Genomic DNA, 26431 nt, shown 5'->3' with positions numbered 1-26431 from the left:
CACTACAAACAATAATCAATCAACTTACAATTTCAGGCTGAAAAACACAATATTCAAGCCTGCACAAAGACCCATGCAAGTATGGGATATCCCAATATAAAATACATCCCTCTTCTAGAGATGGGAGTTTTGAGGGGCTTATAATCACATTTTCTATTTTTACGTTTTTCTCTTCCCTGCTGCTGCATGAAAGAACAAAAGAGAAAACTGTCTGTACAAGGAAATATGTAAACTATGTTGAAATTAAACAATCTGACACAAATACAGACATTCTCTTTCAGTTATATGTCTTAGGTAAAGAACTTTTTTGACAGAGTATGATTATTAAATTCAGCAATGAGTTTCTGTGCTGCTTCTTCAAGAGGCATAGCACAGAACTCCTAGCCCAGAGGGAGGTGGGGCTAATGTAGTTTTAAGCCATCTGTGTTCTCTCAATCCTGAACCGACACAATCCCTGGAGGCCTGTCTAGGTTACGGCAGCCTCCTAGGCTTTTCTATGTGTTGAAGTGCTGCCTGGACCTGGAATCTCCACAGTGTTATGTTCTGTGTCCCTGCTCCAGATACTTCCCTCCCGTCTGCAGCCACGCCCCCATGACACTCTCACCTCAAACGCTTAAGTCATATGGCCAAATACTGTAATGCTTATGTTCCAATCCACAGAAAGAAGTCCTCTTATAGGCTCATCTTACATATGATGGAAGTTGGAGGAAAGATAACTCCTTCAACTAGGCTTTTGGGGCTGTATGTGAAGGAATGGCTTATATAAATTATATTCTTCAAATACACATTTCCAGTGACAGATTAATTCTGAGGTTTTATTCTTTTCCAACAAAGTATGCAAAGCATCAATATCAACATCTGAGATTTTTTTTTTTAAATGTTAACACCTAATACAATTCCAATTTAAAGGATTACTTGCACAAAAAAATAAACACATTTGGTATAAAAAATTTATCACTTTAACACCCTTTTTCTTATGATCTGCACCCTGTTTGGTGCAGAGACATATAAAGACTAATGGCACAAATTTGTTTTTACTCTACAGGAGTTTGTTTCTTATGTACCCAAGTACTCTAGAGGACACCAGCCCGCTTTATACACGAACCATTTTCTTCAGCCTGCTGAATTTAGTTTCACAAAGAAACAAAGCTATAAAGGCATTTTAAAAACAACTGCCTTATATTCTTTTTAGATACACTGACTTTTTGCTCCATTTATATACATACTGTTATATAACAGCTCTTGAGTACAGTACATGCAGCAGAATATGCCTGTTCAATATAAAACATACTTAAAATCTTCTCTTGTTAGAATTCTTTGAAGACTGAATTATTGTAGAATGCCCACTGCTCTGAGAAAATGGTTTGAGAGTACAAATGTCTGCATATGTTGGCCACTGGAACAATCCAAGGCTAACTGGAGTAATATTTATAGCACATCAGTAGTGCATAAATAATTTACTTACAATATTAAAACACAACTAGCAAAACTAATAGTTCAAGATCTTATGATTGCTATATTAATCCTTCTTTAAGTGGTTGCAAAATGTGATTTGTTAAAGTCCTCTATAAAATCTTTAGGATGTCATTTGTTTTCCAAATGAAGAAACTTATTTATGTCTACTGCCTCTTCTCTTCATTGCAGCAGTACACTGTGGACAGTACCATTTCCCTTTTGGTGCCTCTGTCAATCCAACACAGCCATAATGGAACCACTCTATTGGGCACTATAAAACAAATAGAGAAACTTTTATTGCACCTGTGGCAAGAAATGGATATTTATGAAGTATGAAAATGAAGTCTGCAAAATGACATCCTGTCCTCATAACATAAAGTCACTAGTGACAATAAGAAGGGCAAAAACAAGAGAGGTGAATGAAAAAACTTCACTTCCTAATGTGCACTTCCAATAATAAATACAAAAGATGACAGAAAATTTGAACCACCACACCTGGACCCATGCACCTAGAAAAAGGTAAAAATTTAAACCATGCTTAGAAAGTGCATTTTAAACAATCAAGCTACATGTTAAAGCATGGTTGAAATCATATGATTTATCACCTTTTATAACGGTCTGGGGAGTAAATGAGCTATCTTAGTTTTTTTTTTTAAAAAAGTTGAACTGGAATAGCTTACATGACATCAATAAGTAAAACAGCACTACGCTAGAACGATATAAGGGGAGTTGTTTAAATATGCAGAATCTGACAACTCCTAAGAGAAACTAATACAAAAACACAGTTAAAAAGGAGTACACAGTGACTGCACTGGCATACACATTTACTCACATTATACATTTAAAAAAACAAGCACACTGAATTTCTACTTATGTCTGAGGCTATGTCCATGTGGCCGTGCAGTTAACTATTGGGGTGTAAACTAGCATGCTGTGCTGTAACTCCACCATGTGGATGGTAGGGGTGAGAAGCACAAGGTATCTAGTTTGCATTAATATAGTCCTCTTTAAACAGCGCTACATTAACACAAACTAGGTACCTCTTACTTCATGTCTGTGGCATCCACATAGGGGAGTTACAGTACACTATGCTAGCACGGGCTGCAGTTCACAATCCTGAAGTCCAAACTGTGGGCCATGCAGACTACCCTTTACATTGCGATCAAACATATCATTCACACTGCTTTTATATTACCTGTGAATTTGCACTATTACCTGCCCCAATTTCTACTGTGCTAATCTCTTGATTTTGCTTTATTTATTCTTGAACCTCTGAGCTCTCTGGCATAGTTGTGTAATGACACACATGAAATACAAGTGGTAGCAACAGTGAGGTAGCCAAGTGTGTAATCTCTCCATTCCCTCTTAGCAATTATTCTCTCCATGATTGCCCATTTTCTCTCTCTCTCACACACACACCTGCTTACCAAATGTCTACAGGACCAAGACACAAACCATGGAGAACATGAGCCAGATAGAATGCAGACTAGAACTTGCATTCTGGTCACTGGCTGCTCCAAGTTCTATCACAAGTCCCTTTCAAGAAGTTTTGCTGGTTCTTACTGTCCCTCACCCAATTTTTTTCTTTTCCAAAACAGATTCTTGAAAAATTACTGAGAGTTTTATCAGTTTTCATTTTAAACTGAAAACTGGAATATACAAGTCATTTTAGCCAGAGGAAAAAACTAATAAAAACTACTTCCAGTGCATGTGCACAATAGTAAACAAAACAAATTCTCATCCCCCAAGTCTTTAGCATTTTGCTACTTACATCTTGGTTATCACAGCCCACCATTTCGCCATAGGACACCTAGTTCAAGGATAAAATTCAAGCTATTAATATAGTAAATAATCAGCATCTTCAATTACTGAATAATTCTATGGCAGTTTTCCTATATAAGCTCTGAAATAAACAGGATACTGACAACCTATATGTTGCAATGACATTTATTTTCAACACTAGATTATTTAAAAGAGAAATAAATATTGAAGTCCAATTTGCTTGTCTTTATGCAGAAAGACAGTGAAGTTCATGCAGGTCTCAAGTTGGACATGAAGAACCAGCACTCAGTGCTGAGCGCTTCTAACATCTGCCTGAAACCTCAATAACATCCATTCCACATTTGTTTATGATCAGTTTCCACCTTCAGATTCAAGAATTTCAAACAGTATCAAATGGCACACTTGTATAAAAAAACCAACCAACCAAATGTTTTCATTGGAATTTATAACATTTTAGACGCATAACTATTAATCTTCGGTTGTATAAAAACTCGCTTCTCTGAAATACAGATATGCTTGGACCATAGTCCCAGTTCTACCTCCACAACCTTCCCTCTTATTTTAAGTAAGAATGGATTTCGCAATCTCATAGAAATCATCCAAAAACCTGAAAACAAAACTGATCAAATACGAGGGAAATTTACCTGCAAAAATTGCTTAATGTTCCAAACTAGTAAACATAGTGTATTTAAACAAATTCAGCATGTAAAATTAAGTCCTTCCTATAAAAAAGGGGCATGTGTGTAAAAAGGCAGCTTGACCAAGTTTTTGATGTTTCCATTAGTAAAGCATCTAGAGAGCTTCACACATGAGAACAGTCACAAAACAATATTTATAAGCAATAAATACCAGTGATTCAACTCCATTATTCATGTCACTAATGAGTGTATATTGACAGTTAAGAATTCCAGGGCTAGAATACTGTTTCAGAAGCTTAAAAGAAAAATACCCAAAAAGCTACCTATCCACAATATCTTCAAACCCCATCAAAGCAGATGTGTACACTGCCCATGGGGATGACTAAAAGAAACTGAAAAAAAGGGACAGGTTTTAAAATTTTGTCCTTGTATGGTTGAATATATCTGCCATCTCAAAATACTACATGGCCATTACTAACTACCTACTGTCATTGTGATTTAGTTTATACTTTTTTTTCCTGACAACCTGAAGCAGGGGTAAACTGATATTGGCTATTCCAAATAAGCAGTGTACCTACATATACATATACTCAGTTGCACTTTGGTTTTGTTTTAATTATAGTACACAGTATGATTTTGAGCAAGATACAACAAATATGTATTCATTGTACTTTTAAAATAACAACCAAGCACACAAAGTGATACAAAGATCTGAACTGAGATCCATCAATTAACTGAAACTATACAAGTTTCACACTTTACAAACTAACGCTTATGGGTTGAAAGGCTGAATTATAATGAAGCAGCACATCTGTTGAGGTGCTGCTGAGTTTGAGACTCCTACATACAGAGCACTTACCTGATTACAAATGCAGTAACGTGGCTCATTTGGATCATAGGTCCAATCAACTTGGTTGTTAGAATCAGACTCTGGTATTGCTGCTGTTTGCTGAGATAGTTCTTGTGCTAAAGCAGACGATGAAGAACATGACGACAGAGATGAAGATGACGACGAAGATGAGGACTGCTGGCTTGAAGACTTATTGTTGTTTCTGAAAAATGAATAAATATACTAAATACTTTCTGAAGTAAGACCTGTTCACTCTACTGCCAACTCAATGAAATATGAGGAAACAAGGCTCAGAAAAGTGCTGGAACGAATCTTTGATGAGGTGCCCAAATGCTATAGTAATCAAGTGTCATTCTCGAACAGATTGTATTCAGCAACTAGTGTGAATTCAGATGGATATGTTGCTTCTCTTTGCCAGACAATAAGAGCGACTTTGTATTCTGGTATCCTTACAAGATGGGGGCCTATTATTCCAATTGATGGAATTTAATATGTTAAAGCTGCCAAATACAACTGACTCATACTTCACAATCACTGCACCGATGGCCTTCATAGGTCAATGTAAACAATACACGTTGTTAATACACAAGTAACCAATGAAATAAATGGGAATTTGTATATAAATTAATCTATATTGCACATGTAATCTTTAACAAAGAGCTGATTTTTGAATAGTCATCTTTACATCCATTCCCCGAAATAAAACCAACAATCTACAACAAGCAGAAAAGTGTAAGCTCTTTGAAGATAAGAAAACTGTTACTTAGACTGAGAATTGTAAACTGAGCAGTACTTGTGTGCTAACTCATTCCAAGGCACATCACAAAAAGAGAATTGCAATGTCAAAAGAAAACAAATTTAGCAGAGAGCATGTTTAGGTACAAGTTAACAAAACAGTCTGAACTACCAAGATCTCATTTTAACTCACCGATGATCTGAGACCCCTGGTTCAATTCCCCCAGCTGCCTGATGAGGAGAAGGGATTTGAACATGGGTTTCCCACCTCTCAGGGAGTGCCCTAACCACTGGACTGCAGAATCACTCTCACTCTCAACCTGTCCAAATACTTATTTAAATATTTATAAACAGTGGAACAGCTTCAACAGGAGAGACTAAGCATGTCCCATAATCCAGTGATTAGGGTACTCACTGGCCAGATAGCAAACATGTTCAAATCCATTCTCATCAAGCAGAGGGAGGAACTGAACTGGGGTCTCCTAAATCTCAGGTGAATAACCAAACCATTGGGATAAATATTATAAAAGGGAAGTGCTGCTCCTTCTGCCCCCCACATCCCCTGGTTGTTTTATGGGGCATTAGGTGTGCTTTAAGAATGCTCCACCGGTGAGACATGCCTATCTTCACCTGATTTAAGGATAGCACTGGGGCTTAGGCATTATACAGGTGCCTGGACACCTAAACTGATGCACTGTGCACATGCCCAGTGGCAGAAAGTAGGCAGTTGAGAACTTCTACAGTGAAAAGTTTAGACATCTTAGGCATCTCTAGTGCTAAGCAGCAGCTGAACAGGGATTTTGTCAGATGTGCCAAAATTTAGGCATTTAAGTCCTTTCTGGATCTGGGCCCTACATTTTAGTATTCTTCCCCCCCATCATCTAAACTAGGGGTCTCAAACACGTGGCCCGCGAAGCTTTATGCTGCGGCCCACCAAGCTCCCTGGCCCTCCCTCCCCCAGTTATTTCCTGTGGCCACCAAGCTCCCCTCCCCTGCTGCCCCCCCCAGCGCGCTCCTGCTCCTCTACCTCGTGCATCCCTGTTCCTCTACCTACCTCCAGGCACTTCCTGCTGCCAAACAGCTGTTTGGCAGCACTTAGTTTCCAGGAGGGAGGGGGGAGGAGCAGGGAGCTGCATGCTCAGGGGAGGAGCTGGAGAAGAGGCGGGGCAGTAGCAGGGATTTGGGGAAGGGGTTGGAATAGAGGTGGAGAGGGGGCAGAGTTGGGGTGGGGACTTTGGGGAAGGGGCTGGAATGGGGGCGGGGAAGGAGTGGGAAGAGGCAGGGCTTCATGGACAGGGTGGAGTGGGGCCAGGGGCAACAGGGGGAAGTGTCAGTGATGCGGCCCTCGGGCCAATGTATTAGACTTCATGCGGCCCTCCTGGTAATTTGAGCTTGGGATCCCTGATATAAACTGACAGACAACATGCTAAACATAGCTGAACAAAATAGAACATACTTGCTTTTTCGACCACTCCGTGAATCTGTGGTTGATGAACTTAATGTTTGTGTTAATGTAGATGCCAGAGCTGATGATGAATATCCAGTTGAGTCTCTGGATAATGAAAATTCTCTCCCTAGTTGAAAGTCATTGTTCTTAAAGGCTTCATAGCTGGCTTTTAAGCTGGATGTTCTTCTTCCTTCCTTCATCTAAAGGAAACACTGATATCAGAATAAAGTATACTATACATTTCCTATAGAAATCATCATGCTATGAACTACTAGCTGTGCAAATATTTTTATTTAAAATTGTAGCTACTATCCAGTTTACATTATGGTAGAAGCAGCCTAATGAAAAAAAGCCCACACCAAACCCCCCTTTCCTGCAAGTCTTATGTCATGAAACCATAACATAAAGGGAAGCACAACATTATGAGAAGTTAACTGAAAAAGTGATCATGAGAATTCAAATTATAAAAAAGCATAAGCCTTTCTCCATAACCAACATTGAATGGCAACTTTCTTAAGATATTTTATGGGGAGGGGTTACCTGTGCTGTGGCTTGCACTGCTTGAGCTGCTGCCATGGTAATAGCACCAGCTCCAGATCCTGAAGATAATGAGCCCAGGTTATAGGATGCCAGTGGCTGAGAAGAGTTTGCATTGTATGCATTGTTAGAAGAGGATGATGAATTACTGTTTCGACACCCTGGATGAACAAAACACATTTATGAAATTTAAAGTGAAACTAAAAATAGCTTTACATTTAGTAAGCAGAAAAAGTTACAAACAACAATCAAAGATTAGAAACGTCTCTTAATTTATAACAATGCTATAGGAAGGGCTGGTCACGACACATTGCTTATTACTGCCACGCATAACAGCCAGTTTGATTTACCATCTTTGTTTGCCCCCTCATTGCATATCAAGACAATGTGGTCTTGTGGAAGGGATTGTGCCTCATGTCAATCCTCACTAATCTCTCCAGTTAAGAAGCAGCGGCTGCTCTTTAATCTGAGTCCAGTGCAGTCTTTTGGTTGTAATTTTGATGGCTACAATGCACATCCTCAAAAAAGTGCAATTTAATACTACTGTGACAACCATTTCTTAACAGCAAAATAAATCATATATCCAAGAAGATAAGGACTAGAACTTTAACACAATACCTGATTGCAGTTGTGAATTAATCGCTTTGTAAAGAAAGTGCAGTTTCCCAATATTTAGCTAGCATACACTTTACCTAAAGTAGCAGGGCATTTAAAAAAAAGTAATAAATGACCATGAATAGTGGACTATTAAAAATAGCAAAGCACTAAATACTCAAGTTACCAAAGAGTCAGAGACACCACAAACCTCACTTACAAGTAAGTAAAAGTAGTCCATATTTACAAATCAGCCTCTTTCCCTTGAAATAATGTCACCAAGACCACAGTTTCCCTACAGCCCATCAGCAGGCTTGATAAGTGTTATTCACAAAACCAGGCTCAGTTTACAAGACAACAGAGCTCAAATTAAAGGAGATAAAAGGAGACGCAGCAATGAAATTGATCTGATGTTTTGCATAGGATCAAAACAGTTCAGTTAGAGCTTAATTTGATTACTGTGCTGACTTCTCCACCCCAAGGAAAAAGGGACTGTGAATGCATGCATCTCGAAAATGAACAGAAATTCAGAAAAATTTTGAAGTTACAGTATATATGTAGCTTCCTTTCCTCTACATTAAAATATCTGACAATCCAACAAAAGGATTCTTTCTTCACTGCTGCTAAATAGCAGGTCTGACCTGCTTCCTAATAGCTGTGGTCCAACCTCCTCCCCACCACTTTGAAAGTAAAAATAGTAAAATAATTTTTTCCTCAAAGTGAGAAAAATTTAATTTTTGTGAATACACAATTATAATTTGAAATTTTTACTGTCCCTCCTCCAAGAGGTACAATAAAATAGAATTTGGCATTTAGATTACCTGGTGTATTTTCTTTAGAGGCATCTGAAGTGAGGGTAGACAAAAGAGCTTCAGATTTGAACTTCTTTTCAGGAACATGATCTGTTGTACTATGGTGAGAAGATGGATTATGCTTTCTTTCTGTATGAAAAAAACAAACGTAATGTTTACTAGATTTTAAAGTGAATGTAGTACTCAAGAAAGCGAAGAATTCAATAGCCTTTACCATAACCTGGAAAGAATAAACAGGTACTATAACCATACAGCTCTATTAACTGACTTCAGTCCCAACAGAAAAACCCTGACATTTCATTCTTGGGCCTCCCTTGAACAAATACTAACAACACTAAGTTGTGCCAAATGCTGGTGGGGTTTTTGAAATGTAGGCAAACAAGGGTTATGAGGAGAACTCAGGAAATACCTAATTCTGAATAAAATGTTATACATTTGAAATATTTCACCAACACATGTAGTAAAACTGAAGATGAAATGTTCAATTCCAGAAACTTACTCTCTACTGGAGTGTGCGAATGGGCATGATGGTTATTCACTGGCTGTGATGGTGTATCCAGTTCCAGAGAACCTAATATACAATTACAAAAGCAGGACAATTTAAATGCCAACCTCGAAACAATGCAGTGTAGTTAACTTTAATCTTTCAAGTCATCTTCACTTTTAGATACAAAATCCATCTTTAAGATCTGTACAATACAAAGAATAAATCCACAAAAACAGTTGTACTCGTTTTAGCCAGGAATCCTAGAGAAGGAGTTGGACTTCAAAGCACTGTCTATGCAACTATTTTTAGAGCACCAGAGCAAGCCCCACCAGCACAAGTCTGTTGATCCAAACTGGGAGGCATTTCCACTCGTTCCAAAACGCTGAATAGACAACCCTCAGTGTTAAGTGAAGCTGAGACACCAAGGGACTGATCCAAGCCCATTGAAACCAAAGGGAACCTTTCCACTAACTACAATGAGTTTCAGATCAGGCCTCAGAAGTTGGAAGACTCAGATATACCATTTTACTATGCTTTACTTGCTGGTTTGCTCTGAGAGTTTTATGCTCGATCATGGATTTTTTATTTGTGGTAGATTTTTTACAAAAAGATAGGACCTTAGAAACAACATTTTTCACCGTGTGTCCAAGAGGTCTCAATCCATTAAAAACCACTCAAAACTCAAAATCTCTACTGAACTGGATAAGCACTAGGACACAACTGCATTTTTAAGACAAAGCTTCATCTATTATCTGCTTTTGGCTAGAAAAGAAAGACAGATCCAAAAAAGGAAGAATTTCCAAGTTCAGGGAATAACTAAAGGATGCAGAACCTATATTTAAGAGTCAAAGTTTCTTGTAGCACTAGACTTCAAGGAGGCCAATGGATCAAGCGACAGGGGAGGCTTTAATGACAAAGCAATTGTTAAGACAATATACAAAATAAAAAACATTTGTGTTCAAATTTATTCAACATTATTTTGGATGGGTTGAAACCTATTCATCCTATCAATGTTAATTATGACTTTAACTTTACCTTATTTAGTTTATCTAATTACAGGACAACAGATTAGATTGTGAAAAGTTTTCTAAATAATCCAAGAAAATAATTATAGTTCAATAATTACTCTACCACTTCCACCACTTTTTTTTTTTTTAAATGTAGATACTTGGGAATGAACACAGAAGTGCTCAGATGACTGAGACAAGAATTCATTTTAACAGGACGGGACTAAGCATCAAGGTTACATTTTGAGGATATTCTTGGTGTTCTAGCATTACTCATGTTATGGACTAGCTCAGTGCCTGCCCTCTTGTGAACACTCAATTATACATATTTATTCTTTGGTCACTAAAATACTAGACATTTCCTTTTTGAAAACTTGGTAAAAAAGTTGAGCTATACAACCTACCAAAGCACATTTTCATTTCTAAATATTTAATATTCAGTTTTGTCATGAGTAACAGAAAGCTCATCTTCCTAATCCCTCTCTCGTCTGACTTAAGTTGCTATCTTACTAGTCCTAGGATTGAAGGAAGCAGATGTTGAATCATTGTTACTCAATTAAAACAGTAATTTTCCTATAAGATTTACTTGAGTTGTATTTAGTCACTTAAGATGTTATACACATTGTCCTACTGCAAGCTAAACAAAACAATTATCTTTTTCTGTAACTGTCAAATTGTTTCCAAAAATATAGAAAACGGGTTTACTGTTTGTTAAGCATTTGATTGCGACAAATCTAGCAAAAAGCATAATGTATCAACATAAAGGATTAAGTCCAGCCAAGGAAAAAAGTAAAGTTACTTGTTCAAAGACAGACTGGAGCTTAAGTTTGATAATCAAAGAAAATTATTATATATTTTTTTTGTACAATAGTTACCCAAGTGCACTCTGTAAAATGCTTTTTGGGTCATAACAACTTTGAGGAAACCCGGAGAAGAAATTTAGCCAACCAGATATTTCTTTTAAGCACTCCTATTGCCATTCAGCACCCTCTACAAAAATTGGACATAATGTTAGTTTTCGTTTTAATCTTTGGGTCACATGCACTAGTCAGTCAATGCATCCAGGGTTTTAAGTACAGGTGAGCAGCTTGTTTGATATGCAGTAAATAAGTTACACTTCACTTGTCCAGAGCAGGTTTTGATTGGCCTGAGCTTCTGGACAGTAGGATTTTCTAGAATGATCAGTTTTTTAAAACTTAAATTAAGAACACATTTGATTTACACAGCAAATATAAATTTTCAGTTGTGCAAGATTACGTTATTATAATTCTTATTTATGTCTGATTCATATTACCTGATATATTAATAAATAATGCCTTAGCTTAACTTGATTTGGACCTAGTTATATAAGAAACTAAGCACCTTCTAGTTCTCAGATAACTAAAATAGTAATATAGGGGGCAATGCCTAAGCATATAAAGATGTTTTAAAAAATGATATATATTTTAAAAAGAGTTTCACTCCGTAACGAAGCATTTAAGTTTAAACTCAAAACAGATATTGGAAACAAGCAAAAACAAAACTGCTAACTTTTAGCAAAATCTTCTTTTGACACACAAAATGTTACTTTCTTCAAAAGATAATGGAGTATACTTACGTCTTTCTAGTATTTCTGTAATCCCAGCATTATCTGCCTCAAGTTCCATTTTAAATTTAGCTAATTCTTGGTCCAACTTTCTCAAGTGCCGGTCTACCTGTTTTAAAGCAGATCAATGATGACCTCCAAAACTTGAAATTGTTTAACTGTGATAAAACTCTACAACCCTTCAGAGGATTTAAGAGTTTTGAATATTTAATGAGATGCATTAGAAGAATGAAGTTTGACAGACTTCAGTGATGCAGGGACTTACAAGAGGAAACTGCATAATACAATGCCTTCAAAAAAAAAACATTAAACTTAAAAACTGTCTTCCATCTGTAATCATACAACAGAACTAACAATGTATGTCACTATATTAGCAGATCAAAGCTATTTTAGCAATTATCAACTCACCAAGATAGTTTAAGATCATAAACCCATTAACAAACAGCAAAGACAAAGGCAGACAAGAAATCATTAAGTGCCTTTGTAACATATTGTACAGGTTTTCAGTTTGTTTATTTTGTACCCCCATGGAATATATAATAAGATTATTTAAGACTCTGCCAGCCCACACATTAAAAAGCCACTTATCTGATGTTTCCTCATCTTCCCCATATTATTCTGTTAATACAGTTAGGATCTTAAATTATTTTGTATTTAAAGAGTATAAGTTCAACATTACAGCAATAATTAAAGGTTTGACTTGTGCACACATGCAATGAAAATTCATTTATGCATTTCAAAAAAAAGAAAAAAGAGAGCGCGCACGCAACACAGTCCATCATTCACCGACACCACTATACTTTTTGCATAAAACAGAACAAAACATTTTAAATGAAGTGGAAACATAGATGTTTAAGTTTTAACTGTGACTTTCACTTTTTAAAACAAGTTTAGTTTATCTTTCATACATTACTATGGTAACAACTTTTTGTTAATATTTCTGTAATGTAATGGTTCCCCATATAACAAAGTTTAGAATTTCTTAAGACAATTGTGTTATTCACTTTAATCCTTTTGTTTACTTACCAAGTCATAAATCTGATTTGCCAATTGTACCTTCTCATCTGCATCTTCCAAAGCTTTATAGTAATCCTGTTAAGAGATTTTTGGTAACATGATCAAAATAACTTGAGTGGTTCTTTTATGAATAATTACTGAATTCCTCATTTTGATTTATATATTTCATAGTGAATTACAAATCCGATATAATTTACTGCTTAGCCTTTAAAAAATATTCTATAAAGACAAATCTCTCAATGATTAATTCACCTACATTTTTAAGTGATACCTACTTGACATTTTTTATCTTTTCTAGAGCAAAAACAGAACCAGAGTATGAAAAGTGCTGATGTATTCTCCCTGCTATATTTATGGTCTCATTACACAAGTTAGTTTGCTGTAAGAAAGGAAACTGGGCCTACTTGTTCCACTCTATATTAACACATACATAAACTGATAGAATGAGCTAATATCCAGCATGTTAAATTGTGTGCCACTTCAAAAGGAGCTTTAAAAAAAAAAAAGAATACTTATCACTCATTGTAGATTGCTGATTGGCCCTCTAAAATAAATATGCTCCACTCCCTAGTCATTCAAAAAGCAAACTAAATATAGCTTTGAAGGGAGTTAAGTTCAGCACTGAAGCCCGTTCTACACTAGTTAGGGTGACGCAAGGCACCTATGTTGACCTAACTCTGTAAGCTACACTAAAATGTTGCTCCCGACGATGTAACTCACCCACTACACCAACTGAGTAACTCTACCTCCCGGAAAGGCACGGCGCTTAGGTCCATGTAGTTAGTCCAACGCAGTGTCGGCACTGCATTACTTACATCGACTTTAGTGGCCTCCAGGAAGTGTCCCACAATGCCCCACCCATGACCAATATGGTCACTGTTTAGAATTTTGCTGCCCAGAAGCCAGTACAGAGGTACATGACCCTCCCCTTTTAAAGCGCTACAAATTTTTTAAATCCCATTTCCTGTTTACTCCATGTGGAGAGCTCATCTAGCAATTGCCCAGCTGAACATGCTGGCTACACACTGCAAACACACTCCTGTCTGGAGTTCACAGGAGATGGTAGATCTCCAGAGGCTGTGAGAAGAGGCTGTGCAGGCACAGCTCCGATCCAGCCATAGAAATGCCGTATATCTATGATCAGATTGCTCGGGGCATGGAGGAGAAGGGATACAAGAGGGGCCTGCAGCAGTGCCGCATGAAAGCCAAGGAGCTGCGGCAGGTGTACCAGAAGGCAAGGGGGGCTAAGTCGCTCTGGTGTGGAGCCAAAGACATGCCACTTTTACAAAGAGCTGCTTGCCATCTTTGGTGGAGACTGATATCATTCACAGATAACAGCAATAGGTGCATGTGCAATGTTATATTACTATAGACTCATTACAAGGTTGCCATAAACATACAGCTAAGGATAGCCTAGAATTCCTTCTTACCTGTAAGGGGTTAAGAAGCTCAAATAGCCTGGTTGGCACCTGACCAACAGGGAAAGAATATATTTTCGAATCTTGGGGGGGGGGGGAGGTTTAGTTTGTGCTCTTTGTTTTGTGTGGGGGTTCTCTCTTGGGACTGAGAGTGGCCAGCAGAAATCTATCTTCTCCAACCCATCCCAATCCAAGTCTCCAATATTGCAACCAGTACAGATAAGCCAGGCAAGATGGATTCGTTTCTCTTTTATTTTTCTTGTGAATTTTCCCTGTGCTAAGAGGGAGGTTGATTCCTGTTTTCTATAACTTTAAGGTTTTGCCCAGAGGGAAATAGTCTGTGTTTTGTATCCGAATACCCTGTAAAGTATTTTCCATGCTGATTTTACAGAGATGATTTTTACCTTTTTTTTTTTTTAATAAAAACCTTCCTTTAGGAACCTGACTGATTTTTCCATTTTCCAAGACCCAGGGATTTGGGTCTTTGATCATTTTGTAACCAAGTGGCTAGGATATTATTCTCAAGCCTCCCCAGGAAGTGGGTGTAAGGGCTTGGGGGAAGTGCTGTGGGAAGAGGAACTCCAAGTGGTCCTTTTCCCTGGTTCTTTGTTAAATCACTTGGTGGTGGCGGCAGCATTACTTAAACCCAAGGTACCAGGGAGAATTTGTGCCTGGCGAGTTTTTAACCTAAGCTAGTAGAAATAAGTTTAGGGGGTCTTTCATGTGGGTCCCCACGTCTGAACCCTAGAGTTCAGAGTGGGGAGGGAACCTGACCGTTCATACCAGAGTGCAAAAAAACCCAAACCAAAACAAAAATAATAAAAAAAATGAAAAAACAAAAAACCACAAAATAACGCCAGACAGAGCAACCTACAGCAACACACACTACTGTGGCTCACTATTAAAATGGTCTTTCAAAGCCTCCCTGAGCCATATAGCAGCTCCCTGTTGAGCTCTTCTTATAGCCCTGGTATCTGGCTGCTCAAAACTAACAGACAGCCACTCCACCTCTGCCCTTCACCCCAGCAGAAACTTTTCTCCCTTTGCTTCACAGTAGACAGCTATAATCGAGATTTTTTTTCACTAAGGTCTAATCTCTTGAGTAGACAATACCAGCCAAAAGGCCGAAGACACATTCAACAGTGATTCTACATCTGCTAAGCCTCTAGTTGAAGCACTCTCGGCTGCTGTCGAGGTGGCCAGCATACAGCTTCATGAGCCATGGGAGCAAGGGTTAGGCTGGATCTCCCAGGGTCGCTATTGGCATTTAAACATCCCCAGTGGTAATCCTCTGGTCTGGAAAGAAAGACCCTGTTTGCAGCTTTCTGAGCAGGCCTGTGTTCTTAAACATGCGTGCTTCATGTACCTTCTCTGACCAGCCTGTGTCGATGTTGGTAAAACATCCCTGGTGATCCACTAATGCTTGCAGTACGATAGAAAAATAGTTCTTTCTGTTGATGTACTCTGTGGCAAGGTGGTCCAGTGCCAAAATAGGGATATGAATACCATCTATCGCCTAACCACAGTTCAGGAACTTCATTGCTGCAAAACTATCCACTATGTCCTGCAAATTGCCCAGAGTCAGAACGATGCGATTAACACACACTTAACAATAGCATCACAGCAATCCCCATGTGGATTTCCCGACTCCGAACTGATTCCTGACTGACGGGTAGCAATTGGACGTTGCCAACTTTCACACAGCTATCACCCCTCCCTTCTCCACTATCAGTGCAGCTCTCATTCTGGCATTGCTGCGCCAGAGGCTGGGGCAAGCTCCGCACACACTTCCAAGAATGTGGTCTTGCACAGCCAAAAGTTCTTCAGCCACTGCTCATTGTCCCATGCCTACATAACAATGCGATCCCACCAGTTAGAGCTTGTTTCTTGGGCCCAAAACTTGTGCTCCACTGTCTGCAGTTCCTCCATGAGTGCTAACAACAACCTTGAATTGTGTCTATGTCCCACAACAAGCTAGCCTCCAAGTAATCGTCATGTTTCCCACAGCTCCACTGGCATATCTGCAAATACTGCAGGATCAGGCTTGTGCTCACAATGCTCACCACAATAGTGCAGAGCTGTGCAGATCCGTGCTTCTTACAGAGATGACAGAGAGGCGGGTTTGAGGGGCTTTTGAAAGCGGCACAAAATATTATGGGATGCAAATAAAATTATGGAATGGAGAGACCTGCATCATGGAACGTTGAAACCATGTTCCCAGTCACCCCTGCGTGATTTGTTTACGCCAAGGAGGCACTACAAACCTTTCCCAAAGCATCCTGCGCTAGATGTTAGCAACTTCCACAGTGGGATAGCTACCCATGTTGCTCTGCTCTCTGCATCGATGCAAACGCTACTAGTGAGGACGTGCACGCCGACACAAGGAACATAGTGTGGACATGCAAAAACGATTTAATTACTGCCTCAGCTGTATGTCGATGTAACTTAGGTCAACTTAATTTTGTACTGTAGACTTGCCATGAGGCCCTGTCTATAGTAGACAACTCCACTGATTTAACTAAATACATCTAAAACTGATCTAGTCAAACTCGTATAAACCCCTAAAAACAGACACTTAAAATTTGTTTAAGCCTTGCTTATCAAGTTAGCTGTATGTTTAAATTGATGTGTCTTAACCTGGTACAAATCCCTGTGTAAACTAGACAGATTTAAAAATCTATGTTTGTTAAACTAGTGCAACTTTCTAGCACAAATATTTAGCTGCCCTCCTCTGCAAAAAAACTATCCTACTTAGCTGAACATACTAGGTGAAGTCTTGGCCCCACTGAAGTTAATGGGAAAACTTCCACTAACTTCAATGGAATCAAGTTTTCACCCCATTATAAAGGATTCCATTCATGTTAGTTAAGGAACAAAGAAAATTCAAAAGACCTTTAGCTTCCTGATATCAGATGAATGTAGTCTTGTTACATATTTACAGTTGGGTTTTTTGGTACAATACCTATCTAAACCACTCAAGCTGACATTCTCACTCCACCTGTACAAAAAGCTTAGAACCAAACCACCAGTAAGGCCTGGTCCGCATCTAAAAATTACACTGACCTAACTACATCACTCTAAGCTGTGAAAAAATGTCATTTGGTGAGGACCAGACACAAGATCCATGGGAGAAAAATCTTATGGACCTCAGGTCATCCAGGGCTGTGAGTGGGTTATGTTTTCATAACCTTGATCCCTGACTGATTACTGATAAATTGAGTTTCATACTGGGGATCCTTGTGCAACCTAATTAGGTCAACTTAACCGTCACTGTGGTGCAGTTAGGTCAACAGAAGAACTCAGGTGGATTACCTATGCGGATGGAAACACCCCTTCTGTGGATATAAGACGCACCTACACTAGTGGCACACCTGGAGCACCGCAGGTCTGCAGTACAGACATGGCCTCAGTGTACCAACTGAAACTCAATTTATCTGTAATCGGTTGGGACTCATCGTGATTTGAACATGAAAGCATAGCCCACCACAGCACCAGATGACCTAAGGTCCAGAAAAAATTCCCCCCAATGGATCCTGGGTCTGGTCCCTTCAGACTACTTTCTGGATAAAGCATCATCCTATATCAATTCAGCTTCATCTAGAGGTTGGCAAAGAATACAACCCATTGGATGGAATACCGACACTTTTCAGAGTAGCAGCCGTGTTAGTCTGTATTCGCAAAAAGAAAATGAGGACTTGTGGCACCTTAGAGACTAACCATCTTATTAGAGCATAAGCTTTCGTGAGCTACAGCTCACTTCATCAGATGCATAAAAGTGGAAAAATGCAGTGAGGATATTTTTTATACATACAGACCATGAAAAAACGGGTGTTTATCACTTCAAAAGGTTTTCTCTCCCCCCACCCCACTCTCCTGCTGGTAATAGCTTATCTAAAGTGATCACTCTCCTTACAATGTGTATGATAATCAAGGTGGACCATTTCCAGGGCTTAAATCCAGGGTTTAAAAGGAGCTGGGGGAGTGGGAGGATAAGGAAAAAACAAGGGGAAATAGGTTACCTTGCATAATGACTTAGCCACTCCCAGTCTCTATTCAAACCTCAGTTAATTGTATCTAATTTGCAAATGAATTCCAATTCAGCAGTCTCTCGCTGGAGTCTGGTTTTGAAGTTTTTCTGTTGTAATATCGCAACTTTCATGTCTGTAATCGCGTGACCAGAGAGATTGAAGTGTTCTCCGACTGGTTTATGAATGTTATAATTCTTGACATCTGATTTGTGTCCATTTATTCTTTTACGTAGAGACTGTCCAGTTTGTCCAATGTACATGGCAGAGGGGCACTGACAACTGATGTTATTCAGGGGTGGAGTAAAAGTGATGAAACCACCTTACATAAGAGTTTCTGAAGAATCTAAGGGAAGATGCTTCTAAAGCTCAGCACAATTCCCTCCAAAGAAAGTCACGGCATTTATTCTGTTTTATCCCTTACACGTACGGGAGCGGGGGGCGAGATGATATTGCTCTTGTTATTACTGATCACCCTATCACTGACCTGACTGACTGATGTCACTTCATATTTCTAGCATTTCAAACGAACACTACACTGTACTGACAAAAAAAATTGGAGGAAAGCTTCTCGATTAGTGCTAATTTTCCTTTTTTCAGTAAGTGCAATTTGGCAGACTCAAAGCCTAATTCAGGTCACAATTCTCAACATTTTACAGTCAAAATTAATATTAAAACTACCAATCTCTGAGTTATATTTTTTTTAAAACATGACCCACTCCTGTAGTGTCCTTACCTTTTTGATTGACGTCATTTGTTCTTCTCTCCATTCAGGTTTGTTTTTCTTTGCATTCATAAAAAATTCATTTACTCTTTGTTCTAGTTGATCCATTGCATCTGCAGCACACAGAAGATTAAAAGAGTGTTACCATCTCACATATACAAATGCTGTGTATTTTGAACAGGGTGGTGGGTTTTTCCTTAAACCAAGAAGAATTGGCGGCATGTTTTATCAAAACCAGAGAAAAAACAAGCAGCTGAGCGAGGGAGAGAATTATTTACCTTGCAATTCTGCTTCTTGGAAGTCATTTGGGTAGGATTCTCACTCCAGGATATTGTGCTCTCCAGCATGAGACAAGCAGGGCTCCAAGTTCTAAAGGTTTTTTTGGTCCCTAAGACCAGTGGCAGCAAGCTGAAGCAAGCCCCAAACTCCTCACCCAGCTTTAAACTGCTGACCTTGGAACTTTCCAGCCAATTACAATTTGAGCAGGAAACAAAGTATCCTCCTAAGAAATAAAGTCAGATAGAAAACCAAATAATTTAAAAATGAGTGCCTCAAAAAGGTAGAGCAATAAACAGAGAAGAGAAAAACCCATCACCTTCATATCAAATTCCCCTCCAACTATGTGAGGAAGTGGGAAACTATGTGAAAGTCCTGCCAGAATGGTATCCTCAATGAAGTAGAATTGCAAAGTAATTCCCCATTCTTGCCAGATACCACCTGAGGAAGGATTCGGACTTATGTGAGATCTACAGCTTGAGAGACATCACAAAAGGAAAAACTAAAGCCACTAATTCCACAGCCGTCAGCATGAACAAGGAAAATGCCTTGTTTGGTTCATTTCTTAAAACAAGGAATGGAAATCTCCCAAAAGCAACAAGCTTAATACTTCAGCCCGAGGTAGTGTTTAAACAAACAAAAAAATTTTCAAAAGCATGTGATCAGCTGAAATAGGGAACATCCCCCACCAAAAAAAAACAAAACACCACAAATCAAGAGGGCAAGAAAAGTTAAGGTTTCCTTATTTTGGAATTAGATTCTGCAAGACCTAGAGACCGAAAGGCCAAATCCAAGTTACAGTATTTGGTAAAATGTATGGAACAAGGACAATGACTACTTTGCACATGATCTGAGATAGAAAAGTTTTCAGGTGCAACAGCTGAGGTCACCCTGCCTCAATAACATGAACCCTGAACACACACTTCCAGTTTCAGGCCAGCCACTTGACACCATTGCAAAATATGATTTCACATCTCCAATTGCTGGTATTGTGCAGAAAATGGAGTAAAATAAAATATGAAGTGGAACTGGCTTTCTAAGGGATTTAGTCACTCCACGTAAACCCCCGAGAGATCTTTTGGCATCCAGCATATAGAAAAGAGCCTCACCAAGATGGGAACGAGCCCTGGAAACAGTGCTGGAAAGATGAGAGGCTCATCAGTATAGAGCTTTGACAAAACCTCAGAAAGGAGTCTCACATGAGTCTATAGCACAACCTTCTAAAATTTGGGGTCAGGTATTCCAGTCACTGAAGCCTGAAGCTTGCTCACTTTATGGACTGATTACATGAAGGAAAGTCAACTTTCACGTAATTAACCTAGACTCACATATACACATGAATGGTTCAAGAGGAAATTTCATCAGCTTTTTTCAGACCTACTTTAAGGAGGTCCCGAAGAGTGTCAAGCCCTGCAAGAAAACCTGACAAGCGGCTGCAGAGACAGCAGTTTATTACAGGCTGAAAAAGCTACCACATAGACCCAGACTGAATAAGCCTTTTATTGAACTCAAAAAGAAGAAAAATGTAGTCAAGTAGTTTCTGAGCAGGGCAAATCAAGGGATCGATGCATGCCTATGTGTACACCACACAATTTCCACTTGCTTTTTTAAATCCTTTGGGGAATGGCTTTCAAGAAGCCAAGGAGACAATATGTCACTATATATTGAGGGCTTTTGAAAACCTAGTCTTACAGCCCATGCAACAATGGCTCATGATCAATATGCCCAAAGAGCTTATTCTCCCTCTTCCACCAAGACAATAGATGTATTCAAAGGAATAAAGTGGCCAGCTATCTAAATACTCCAGAACCATTAAAAAGCCAACTTTTTTGCTGGTTTAGTATCTGTTGGCCTCAGTTGATGTTCACTGTGAAGCCAAGCCTTGAACTCTGTTACGGTTATAAAAGGCTGCTTTTGAAACAGAGGTTTTCCCTCCCTTCCTTTGTGGAGGGAGGGGGGGGGGCAAGAGAATGAAGGGTGGCCTTTTCATTCTTTGTCTTCTTAAGTCCTCAATGAGATCTGGTACAGGGTACTTCCTTCAACTTTTTCTTGATCCTCTGATAGCAGCCCTTATGGGCCAACTTTTTAAAGGTTGTGGCTCTTCTCCTGGGCAAAGGATTTTACCAGGGCAGAGGCATTTTCCAGATATTGGCCTTTGGCTAGATAGGCCTGGTAATCCAAGACCTGAAGGGTTGAAGTTAAAGACTTTAAACACTTCACTTGAACAAATTCCCATGCTGAGTCTCAGGAGACTGGTCACCATTCTGTTGTTCTTTGCTCTGGCCATGACTGTGATGGGCGAAACAGCCAGCCATGTTATACTTTTCCATGACTACCTAGTAATGAGAGGTCAAAGATATGGTGCAAGAGTAATTTTAACTCTAACAGAAGGGGGTTCCTGGCCCAGGTATCTTGTAAATTTCTAAGCCAGCACCAACTCAAGTCAGTTGACTTACACAACTGTTTTAAAAGTTTTGGGAATGTGGGACCCTCACATTGAATCACTGTCTTGCCGCATCCCAACAGTCCTCTGGTTTATCTGTGGTGTCCAACTTGCAGCCATGATCACAAGCAGCTGGACTGGAAGAGATAAAAAGAGTGCCTGGAATTTCCACAATGCTTTCAGAGGCTTTGACACCTACTGCACAAGAATCACTGGGGTAACCAAGGTCTGGGTCAAAGCTTTTTCTGTTGACTCCCAGGACACTGGAGCTGATCTTGATATAAAAAATGCTCTGTGTGAAGAGATTCATCAGCTTCCCTAAGCAGCACCTGATCATGAATGGAAAAGAGAAATTTGTGGTCTCAATTTGAAGCTGCCCAAGTCAAAGGGCTGCTGGTTTTCTCTCGGTGCCACCTACTGACATTTTAAGGAGAAGCAACGCCTTACTTAACAAGCCATAATTCAGTACCAATGACATCAAGCCATGAAGCCGAGACAGCACTAAGGCTGAGACACAGGTCAGATCACGTCCCTGGTTTTAGAGGGCTGGTTCAGCATGCTTCAACAGAGACTGTGAAACTGACCAACCAGACTCACCAGGCAACATGAAGTCCCAATGCTCACAGATCAACACTGGCTCAGGCTTTTACTTCAAAAGCCTATGATCTGACCTATTGCTAGACTTACGGAAGTCTTCAGGGTTGTGCCTCAAAGTGGCGTTCCCCATACATGAGTTCACTGGATTACATCTGCAAACAGATCTAACACCTCTACACTGCATGCCCAAACCACTTTACTTGCTCATCCATTACAGACTGTCTCTCAAGGATGTATTCTGATGCTACCGAGTTGTCTTCCTCCCTGTCTGAGGAATCATCAGACAACATATGGAAAATCAAAGTAAAATTATTTAAAGTACGATGCTTCACAGCTTAGCGTCTGAAGTCACAAAGGCTTTGTGAAGAACTATGCCAAAGCAGAGACCTAATCATGGGCAGAAATCTCTCTGTGGTATCCTGTCACAGAAGCCCTACAAGCAACAAGAGGTCAAGGGAGTCCAAAAGGTATGGGTCCTGAAAACAAAAAAAAGTAGGGCTGTCAATTAATCACAGTTAACTCACGCGATTAACTCACAAAAATTAATCGTGATTAATCACAGTTTTAATTGCACTGTTAAGCAATACCAATTGAAATGTATTAAATATTTTGGATATTTTTCTACATTTTCATATATATTGTATTCTGTGTTGTAATTGAAATCAATGTGTATATTATTTTTATTACAAATATTTGCACTGTAAAAATGATAAACAAAAGAAATAGTATTCTTCAATTCACCTCACACAAGTACTGTAGTGAAATCTCTTTGCCATGAAAGTACAACTTACAAATGTAGATTTTTTTCCCCCTTATATAACTGCACTCGAAAACAAAACAATGTAAAACTTCAGAGCCTACAAGTCCACTCAGTCCTACTTCTTGTTCAGCCAATCACTAAGACAAACATTTATGGAAGATAATGCTGCCCTCTTCTTATGTACAATGTCACCTGAAATTGAGAACAGGCATTCTTACGGCACTGATGTAGCTGGCATCGCAAGATATTTACATGACAGATGTGCTAAAGATTCACATGCCCCTTCATGCTTTGGCCACCATTCCAGAGGACAGACTTCCATGCTGATGACGCTTATTAAAAAATGAGTTAATTAAATTTGTGACTGAACTCCTTGGGGGAGAATTGTATGTCCCCTGCTTTGTTTTACCTGCATTCTGCCATATATTTCATATTATAGCAGTCACGGATGATGACCTAGCATGTGTTGTTCATTTTAAGAATGAACAACTTTCACTGCAGATTTTGACAAAAGGCAAAGAAGGTATCAATGTGAAATTTCTAAAGATAGTTACAGCACTTGACCCAAGGTTTAAGAATCCGAAGTGCCTTCCAAAATCTGAGAGGGACGAGGTGTGGAGCATGCTTTCAGAAGTCTTAGAAGAGCAACACCCCAATGCAGAAACTATAGAACCCAAACCACAAAAAAAGAAAATCAACCTTCTGCTGGTGGCATTTGACTCAGATAATGAAAATGAACATGCATCAGTCTGCACTGCTTTGGATTGTTATTGAGTAGAACCATCATCAACATAGACGTATGTGCCCTGGAATGGTGGTTGAAGCAGGAAGGGACATAAGAATCTTTAGCGCATGTGGCACGTAAATATCTTGCGATGCCGGCTAGAGCAGTGCCATGTGAACACCTATTCTCACTGTCAGGTAACACTGTAAATAAGAAGCGGGCAGCATTATCTCCTGCAAATGTACACAAACTTGTTTGATTGACTGGCTGAACAAGAAGTAGTACTGAGTGGACTTGCAGGCTCTAAAATTTTACATTGTTTTATTTTTGAATTCAGTTTTTTTGGTACAAAATTCTACATTTGTAAGTTTAACTTGCATAAAAAAAGAGTTTGCACTACAGTACTTGCATTAGGTGAATTGAAAAATACTGTTTCTTTTGTTTTTTTACAGTGCAAATACCAGTAATAAAAATAAATATAAAATGAGCATTGTGCACTTCATATTCTGTGTTGTAAATGAGGTCAATATATTTGAAAAAAATTAATAAAATGGTATTCTATTATTAACAGTGCAATTAATCAATCGCTTGACAGCCCTAAAAACAAGTAAATAGAATGACTGAGCCATAAGTGGACAGCAAAAAGGAATACCAAGAGGATACTTAAAGAAGGGTGAACGCCTTACAAAGCACAGGTAGGGTACCAGCAGAAGTGGAAGGGGACTTGCAGGGAGCTCCTTCACCAAGCGGGCCAGGAGGAGAGGTTTCAGAGGCGGCACCCAGCCTCCTACGGGGGGGAAGCAGCTGAAGCTCCAGCCCGCTGCCAGGGACTTGAGGGCCAGAAATGCAGTTTGGGAAGTGCCACCTTGCCTTGCCCTAGGGAGCAGCACAAGACCCAGCAATGAAACTCCTACCCACTGTCATTGCCGTAGGGCCTCGGCAGACCCGAAGTCAACCCGGTGTCATTTCAACGCACCCGGCGCTCCCCAGCTCAGGGTCACGAAGCAGCCGGGGACGGAAGGGAAACAGCTCGGCACGTTTCCGCCCAGCACGCTCCGCCCCTCGCTGCGTGAGGAGCCCCGGCTGCTCCCCAGCCCCGCACAGACCCTGCGCCGCGCGGGCTCCCGTCCCGCAGCGCCCGCCGGCCGCGAGAGTCCCCGGGGCCAGGCCCGCGGCGCGCTCCCCGCCCCGGCTCAGCCCCCGCGGTGCCCGCCCGGGCCGCTCCCGGCAGCGGCAGGCGAGGGCAGCGGATGCGAGTCGCGCTGCCACCGGCGGCCCGCAACGCCTGGGGCTGAGCGCGCGGGGCCGCCCCCGCCGGCGGGGTGGGCGGGAGGTGGGCGGGGCTCACGTACTCTGCACCTGCAGATCCATCTCGCGCATCTCAGTGAACCTGTCGCGCAGATCCATGGGTAGCTGCTCGATCACTGCGGGGACACAGAGGGGAGGGGGGAGAGAGGAGTCAATCACCGCCATGGGAGGGGGAGGGGGAGCCCCCGCGCCACCGCCCCCCCCCGCTCCGCTCGGCCACCCGGCCGGCCGGGACCCCCGCCCAGCGCACACTCACTCTCCAGATAGTCCTCCAGGTACAGCATGGCGGCGGCGAGGCCAGCGCTAAGGGGCTTCTCGCTAACGGGGGATCGTCCCTTCCAATATGGCGCCGCCGCCAACAACACCAGCAGCTCGACTCGGCGAAAACAACATTGGCGGGGGACGGGGCTCGCTCCGGCCCTGCGCCGATTGGCTGCCTGCGCCTCTGACGTCCGCCCGCACCACCCTGGGAAACGTAGTTGCCGTGTGAAGGAGTGGGCAGGGACTACATGTCCCACAATGCATCGCCAGCAGCAGCTGCCCCGCCCCTCCTCCCAGCGGAGACGGGCTCGCTCTTGGGTTGAGGGGCGGGGCCAATCAGAAGTTCCAGCGCCTTGAAGGAGCCTGGTGGGACCAGATGTGCGTGGCGCGGCTCCCTCAAGCCCTGGGGAGCTTTGCAGGGGTTGCCACTGCCCCAGCACCGCGTCCCCCTGCGCTCAGCCCCGGCCCAGGCGCGCTGTCACGCCCCATCCTTCTGCAGGCACCCCAGCCTGGTGCACTAGGTTGCAATACCAGTCGCAAGTTTTTGGCACCTTGTCTGTCGGTCCTATTGGAGAGCCACGGCCCAAACCTGAACGGGCAGTGGGAGGCCAGCGCTGTGCCTCCTCGCCACTTCCCATTGCATACATAGTGCATGGCATTATTGGCCACAAGGCAAATGCAGGCTCATGTCACACGTTGTCTTTCCTTCTTAAAAACTTACACGAGCCAGAGGCAGCCACATCATTGCCAACTCTTATGGTCTTTACTGTTTTTTCTTAAAGCCCCAGTTCCTGGAGTCATGTTATTTGGTAAGAATCTCAGCTGTCATTTTTTTTATAATTTAAAAAAGCATAATTCTAGACCTTGTAGTTGCAGGCCAAAAAAAAAAAAAAAAAGGTTGAAAATGTAACCTTGGTGTGTCTCAAAAGGCCCAAAAAACCAGATGGCA

At 40.8% G+C, this 26431-nt stretch overlaps 1 protein-coding gene across 3 annotated transcripts; it reads right to left on the bottom strand.

Moving 5' to 3' along the window:
- Nucleotides 1-794: 794 nt before the first annotated feature.
- On the bottom strand, nucleotides 795-25638 carry ING3 (inhibitor of growth family member 3). 3 transcript variants are annotated; one of them, XM_084643042.1, is made up of 12 exons: nucleotides 25478-25638; nucleotides 25266-25337; nucleotides 19126-19226; nucleotides 12956-13021; nucleotides 11942-12038; nucleotides 9350-9421; nucleotides 8860-8979; nucleotides 7448-7605; nucleotides 6917-7107; nucleotides 4735-4927; nucleotides 3227-3265; nucleotides 795-1726 (listed from the first exon to the last, which is right to left on the bottom strand). In XM_084643042.1, the coding sequence occupies exons 1-12, from the start codon at nucleotides 25503-25505 to the stop codon at nucleotides 1610-1612; spliced, it is 1254 nt and encodes a 417-aa protein (XP_084499168.1). In that variant the 5' UTR covers nucleotides 25506-25638; the 3' UTR covers nucleotides 795-1609. The 3 variants fall into 3 exon arrangements, with proteins under 3 accessions (XP_084499168.1, XP_084499169.1, XP_084499170.1); XM_084643043.1 differs by having other exon boundaries at nucleotides 25273-25337; nucleotides 25478-25616; XM_084643044.1 differs by lacking the exons at nucleotides 25266-25337; nucleotides 25478-25638 and adding an exon at nucleotides 19392-19615.
- Between the last annotated feature and the right edge of the window lie 793 nt (nucleotides 25639-26431).

The sequence above is a fragment of the Lepidochelys olivacea genome (genome assembly GCF_965140295.1).
Source record: "Lepidochelys olivacea isolate rLepOli2 genome assembly, chromosome: 1".
NCBI lineage: Eukaryota > Metazoa > Chordata > Testudines > Cheloniidae > Lepidochelys > Lepidochelys olivacea.
The sequence above is the reverse complement of the archived record's forward strand: the minus strand, read 5'-3'. Positions and strand labels throughout refer to the sequence as shown.

Bases quoted from the DNA above. Each gene is read 5' to 3' on its own strand.
- ING3 (XM_084643042.1), bottom strand. From the start codon at position 25,505: ATGCTGTACCTGGAGGACTATCTGGAGA. The intron at 19,227-25,265 runs GTACGTGAGCCC...TGTGTGCTGCAG, and splicing joins GATGGATCTGCAGGTGCAGA to ATGCAATGGATCAACTAGAA. The intron at 3,266-4,734 runs GTAAGTGCTCTG...TCCTTGAACTAG, and splicing joins GTTACTGCATTTGTAATCAG to GTGTCCTATGGCGAAATGGT.